The sequence below is a fragment of the Rutidosis leptorrhynchoides genome, chromosome 8, assembly GCF_046630445.1.
Source record: "Rutidosis leptorrhynchoides isolate AG116_Rl617_1_P2 chromosome 8, CSIRO_AGI_Rlap_v1, whole genome shotgun sequence".
Taxonomy (NCBI): Eukaryota; Viridiplantae; Streptophyta; class Magnoliopsida; order Asterales; family Asteraceae; genus Rutidosis; species Rutidosis leptorrhynchoides.
In genome coordinates, this window is record NC_092340.1 from 60,325,018 (window position 1) to 60,331,122 (window position 6,105).

At 32.0% G+C, this 6,105-nt stretch overlaps 1 protein-coding gene and 1 long non-coding RNA gene across 4 annotated transcripts; both read right to left on the bottom strand.

Annotated features, from left to right (window-relative positions):
• Positions 1-1,523: 1,523 nt before the first annotated feature.
• On the bottom strand, positions 1,524-2,393 carry LOC139861773 (zinc finger A20 and AN1 domain-containing stress-associated protein 5-like). The gene has a single exon (XM_071850278.1). The coding sequence runs from the start codon at positions 2,290-2,292 to the stop codon at positions 1,816-1,818; it is 477 nt and encodes a 158-aa protein (XP_071706379.1). The 5' UTR covers positions 2,293-2,393; the 3' UTR covers positions 1,524-1,815.
• Positions 2,394-2,740: 347 nt separating this feature from the next.
• On the bottom strand, positions 2,741-5,792 carry LOC139862338 (uncharacterized). 3 transcript variants are annotated; one of them, XR_011764135.1, is made up of 6 exons: positions 5,645-5,792; positions 5,007-5,067; positions 4,673-4,722; positions 4,386-4,442; positions 3,108-4,245; positions 2,741-2,954 (listed from the first exon to the last, which is right to left on the bottom strand). It is a non-coding gene; the product is annotated as an uncharacterized lncRNA (long non-coding RNA). The 3 variants fall into 3 exon arrangements; XR_011764133.1 differs by having other exon boundaries at positions 2,741-4,245; XR_011764134.1 differs by having other exon boundaries at positions 2,741-4,245; positions 4,868-5,067.
• Between the last annotated feature and the right edge of the window lie 313 nt (positions 5,793-6,105).

Consider the following 6,105-nt stretch of genomic DNA (forward strand, 5'->3'; position numbering starts at 1 on the left):
AAGAATTGATCAATCCTAAAGAGTATGACTTCATCATCAAACCTTAGTGTTCAATCGATTCTTACTTTAAATAAGTTTAATTTGATGTTCTTGTTATATGTGATTACATGATTGATCATGTTATGATTATTATGAATTAATCAGCAATACGTGAAAAGGGAAAACCTTATATAATGCTAATAGTACAATCAGGTACTAATTTGTATTACCACACTCATTTTCAATCATACCTGTCTGTAACATATCAACAACAAAGTTATTTTTATTTGGGTTTGTCAGGTAATAGCTATTATTATCATTGACATGTCAACATCTAACACTATTATATTAGATATAACCTCTTACTTACTAAGACCATGTTTAATGGTGGTGTGTTGGGGTTATGTGTTCCTAACACACATCGATCACGCCTCTAGTGGGAAGCAAACAAGGTGGCATAATGATTGGAAGCACCAGATGGAATTTAGGCGTATTCATGACGTTGTTTAATTCGATCAATTGGTCATCTAATACTTTTTATCTCTGTTTTTTACCTAATTTTTAATCATATTTTGACACATCACTTAATATGTCACTCAACCCGTCACCTCATTATTTTCCAGTTTACCAACATACCCGTCAAACAACTCACCTACCCAACACACCACTTTTGCCCATCATCATTAAAAATGATGTAAGTGATAACTTATGGTAGTTACATATCTTTATGGACATCGCGTATATACCACTCTCTTACAAGAGTACTTCTAAAAGCCCATAGAAGTTAGGATTCCGCTATATAATCTACTATACTTGACAACATATAATGCTTTAAATATCATTCATTAATCTTCTTAATTAACGGTCCCTGGTTGAGCTTAATCATGAGACAAGATATTACTACATGTTAGTAGTGTGTTAACGACCAATAATTTATACACCTTCATCTTTACACTCATAACGAAATACTCTTGATAATCTATTATATACTCCGAGTACAATTTAAACCCGTAGTTTGTTTAAACCCATACTCATAGTTTATTAGTCGAGGCAAATCTTGCATATGGTGATCCACACAAAGTTCTTGATCAATACGTTAACTTTATTTAAGAAAATATTACGGTACTAATCACTGTTGCCGATTCACATCGTTAACCTTGAATATATGATTAATTAATTGAAAATTCAACGAAAGAGGTTGGGTTGCTATTCTAAAAATATTGAATTTTATTTATGTATTTATTATTTATTTTTTTATATATAAATATATAACACTAAAGTGACTTTATTTACTTGGCCTTGAATAAACTACAAAATGCGTTGCTTCGTCAATAATTCGCGGCCATCTGACAACCACATTTCCATAATACTTTGATGTAAAAGTCGGCCCATCCACCATGCTCTATATTATCTTCCTGACTTTTTCCTTTTTATTTATATAGTATATAAAAAAATAAATATAAATATATATATTCTAATTTCTAAATTTAATTATAATCTTTAGTTACAAACCAATTCCATCAGCCTACCTTAGAAAAACGAAAAAACGAAATATAAAATCAATATATATTCAGCACCGTAATAAATAAATCATAAAAAAAACTTCCACTATAAATACATTATAATACAAATTGACAATATTACCCTCAAACTTTAAATCAAATTTCACATACCACCCCTAATCCCCCCACCCACCGGTAAACACCTACACCACCAATCTCTCAATTAACTCTTTTCTTTCCTTTCCTTTCCTTGGTGCCGTATGTTTACAACCCGAGACGCATGTGCAACCAAACGACGTCGTTTAACCTCTCACGTTACGGTTTTGCTTCTACTCTAGACCTTAACTATCTTCGCCGCTCTAACTACTGGATTTTCACGCGCAATAGCTTCACGTCCGGCGGCCTTGTAGTCGTAGCTACAGTCATGTCGATCGGAATAACGGTGCTCGGAGCAAAACATCTCGCCACACCGGCACTTAAATCCGACCAATCCGACTTTCCTTTTGCAACCCGCGCATCGATTCACCACGCGCCTTTTAAAACTGATATCGACGCTATCGTATGACGTCTCGATTGCTTCCGATCGTCGTTTTTTAGACGGATCTGATGTTTCCGGCGAGATAGCGGTGTTCGGTCGAAGGTCAACGATGAGGCCGGTGATGCCAGTTTTGAGATCAGATCGGTCGGGCGAGGATCGACGGTCATCGGATGTGGAGATCTTGGAAGGAGCGGTGGATATTGGAGGTGAGCATAAGGTTATGGATTCAGGTACCTTGAGCTCGGTTTCTTCGTTCTCTCTCTTCTGAGCCATACCTTTTTTGGGGGATATGAGAAAATTAAAAGAGAGAGAAAGATTAGGTTTTAGAGAGAGAAATTGGTGGGGGGAAGGATGGCAATAACTTTAAAGGTCTGAAATGTAATGAAAATGACGAAATTGACTTTATTCTTTATTTACAATCATACAAGTTTTAAATCACACTCACAATATGAATTAAAATATTTATATTTATATATGTTTTAGAAATATACTAGTGAAATGACCCGTAGAATCACGGGTTTGTTTAAACAAAATAGTTTAATGATTATGTATTAAGTGAATGTAAATGCTAAAGTCATTTAGTTTAATGACCCGTGAAACTATAGATTTCGACTAAGAAACTTGTCGTCGTTTTTACAAACATATTGAGACATGTATTTCCGCATACATATAGAACGTAATTAATTCCGTAAAATAAAGTTTGCTTAAATCAAATCAAACTTAGAACAATGTTAGAGTTATAGTATACTTAACATCAAGTAAATGCGTACTTTAGATTTATACTACACACGGATTAAAACATAGAACAATGCATTAGATAGTCATAAATCAAATCAAACAATGTATCTTTTAATCGATTGCCTCAAAACAATAGTCTGATATCATCCTCTTCATCAAACTCGTCACCGTATCCAAACTCAGCATCACCTCTATAACTAATTCAGTCCCATATGTATCAAAAAACATACGATAACATACATATGAAGATTAGAATTTAAGTACACTTTCTTAAAAGTTGTAGAATCAAGAAATGCTATATATCCATCTAAAATAAAAAAAAATTGTAGAATACGATAACTAATACTTACAACATTATTATTGGTATCATCAATCGAGCTCTCCATAACATGTTATCATCAGCAGAGTTCTTCACAACCTGTTAGCTAACATTATGATTTTGTGTACTGCTCACAAAAAGAAAGCCCCGACTCCATCAAATCCTACGAATTAAAATGGGTTATACATATAAACTTAAACTAAGAACCTCTATATCTTTATATATAGCATAATTATAATTCATAACTTTTCAAAAATACCTTATTCTGTATGAACATAAATGATACCAAATGATGTAACAATTTCAGGGCTTAAACCCAACTCTTCACTCATTTTCTTACAAAGCATTATAGCTAACATTGAAGCAATCGCACCTCCAATCGCATTAATAATAACATATTTAAAAAAAAAAAAAAAAAAAAACATATACTACCTGATGGCGGTTTAAGACCATACTGTGCCATCTTCTTTCAATTGGCTCACCAAAAAACATAGCTTGTTTAATATAATTAAGAAAACATATTAACATAACTTATTAAGTTCCCATGTCTTTTCAGCAGCAACTTTCAATATAAGCTAAAATAAATAATTGAAAAAGTTATCTTGCAAATAAACTAAGTACTATCGTATCAATTTACATCATAAGGATGATTTATTCTTCAAATAAATGGAAATTACCTTGCATCGAAAGTATCATGTCCTAATTTATATTCACCATCCTTATACAATGCCTTTGCGTCTTTTGCAGCCAATACTATCGACTTTCGATCCTTAATATTGCAGCTTTACTACAATCTAGGATTTAACATACTACCTTCTTTCAGACAATTTCACATAATGATCCAAAAGGTTGCATTTCTAAAAGTACTAACCTTAATAATCAAATAAATAGCATTTTCATCTATAAGAATTACGCCCACTTGAAAACAAACAAACACATAGATTACCGTCAAATTAAAACTGCAAACACAATTATATTAAACATACTGAATTATAGGGTGTATACCCTAACAATGTAAACCTCTTATAAGATCTTATATAGCAGGTCAAATGTAACTTGGTCTAGATGATCCGTACCTACTACAGTACAACAACGTGCCATGATCCCTTCGCAAAGCCTAATTAAGTGGTCGTAAGATCAGGAGTTTCTCTGAATCCATGATAGTCAGCCTACAACCCAAACAACTAATTTGAGACCTTTAATTTTACAGCTTATTTACTAAACCAAAATGGGTTAAAACATAGTAATAGTTTCAGTTTTAGCTAAGATCTATAGGGCACAATAATGGCATACTGGAACCATGTCTTACTCATTTCCCATATGAACAGTTTGTAGAAGAGAAGTCGACCTCACTCCATGGTTAAACCTACATAACAAATGAAGTTTTTATACAAACATATATAGACCTCTAACTTCATTATAAAATTTCAGTAGAAAAAGGTATCTATCTACACTATTTGCTAACTATTGTTAACTTGTAGGTAACAATTTCTATAAAATCACCATCTTATAGCAATCACGGGATGAGAAAAAAAAAGCTCAAACTGAAACGATCCAAATGTATAAAGCTCAACATAGCAATAGGCATGTGACTACCTTGTAGAGTTTGTTGACAGTGACCATCTATCTTGATCCATATGCAGTAGCTTCATCCAAAAACACAAAAATTCAAAACGTAAAGAATAGTATAAGAATTGTGACCATCAATTTTCTTGTATCTTTCTTCTTTAGTTAAACTTAGATTTGATTTAAAACTCTGCCAATTAAGAGGTCCTTGGAAAGTCCAAATACCGGTAGATTAGATAATTGCCATGTAAATAGGACATGTGTGGTGAATCCACTGGTGATACTCAATTTAGATAATTGCCATATCAATTATGTGGCAATCTGCGTTCAAAATAATTTTCTGAGACTCGAGAGAACACCAGACCTTCTCAAACATTTGATGACTATAAAGCCTTTCAATTTGAATTGTCAATCATCATGATCTCCTGTATCCAAGTATAAACCAAATTAGTTTTATTAAAAGGGAAAAAAATACACTCCATATATAATTTGAAATAACAATAACAACGTTAAACAAAACCACGTCCTAATCGTATGTATCTGCCATCTAAAGAAAAATTCCATTAAGGACTTTCATTACACAGTTGGTGTGCACCAGATTATTAGTTAGTACAAAAACAAAATCTAAAAAATATATATGTTATTATTACCTACAACCAAAATCAAGTAAAACAAAAATCCAAAACCAATAGAATCTAACTGCCATGAAGGCGTGCAAGCAAACTTTCAAAAGAAGCAATCCATGAAATTATACCAAGACAAAAAGTTGTACTGAAATGAATAAACAGCAGCCGTAGTCATATTTTTTTAAAATACCCTGTCTACAAAAAATCATCAAAAATATATATCAAACCCTAATTTGTTAACCCTAGAAGCACCTAGAGCGCAAATTGAAATGAAAAAGAAACATATCAGAAACTTCTTAGATCGATAGATTTATTACGCATAACATCATAATAATTTCATTATACACGAAAGTTCAATTTAGGATTAAGGTTTTACCTTGAGACTATAACGATGAAGTATCGAACCAACCAAAAAGAGGTAGAGAGGATCTGGACTATATGATTAATAGTTTTTGGTTTGATGATTTGATAAGAAGAAGCGTATTTGTTTGATTTGGATAAAGAAAGAAGAGTATTTGTTTGAGAAGTCTGTAACCTTTGTATCTATGTTTTATTTTTAACGATGCAGGTTTTAATTTAATTGTTAATGTTAATATTAATTAATTAGATTAATGACATCGTTTAGATTTTTTTCTTTTTATTTTTGATTTTTTCTTAACAAATGAATTAGTCTAATAATGACATCATCATTTTAGCATTTTAATAGAAACTATAGATAGACTAGTAAAATGACCCGTAGAATCATGAATTTGTTTTAACGAAACAGTTTAACGATAAGTTTTAGATATTTAGTGAACTTAAATACTAAATTCATTTAGTTTAATGACCACGGGTTTG

Excerpts from the sequence above, each read along its gene's own strand:
- LOC139861773 (XM_071850278.1), bottom strand. The coding sequence starts at position 2,292 with ATGGCTCAGAAGAGAGAGAACGAAGAAACCGAGCTCAAGGTACCTGAA.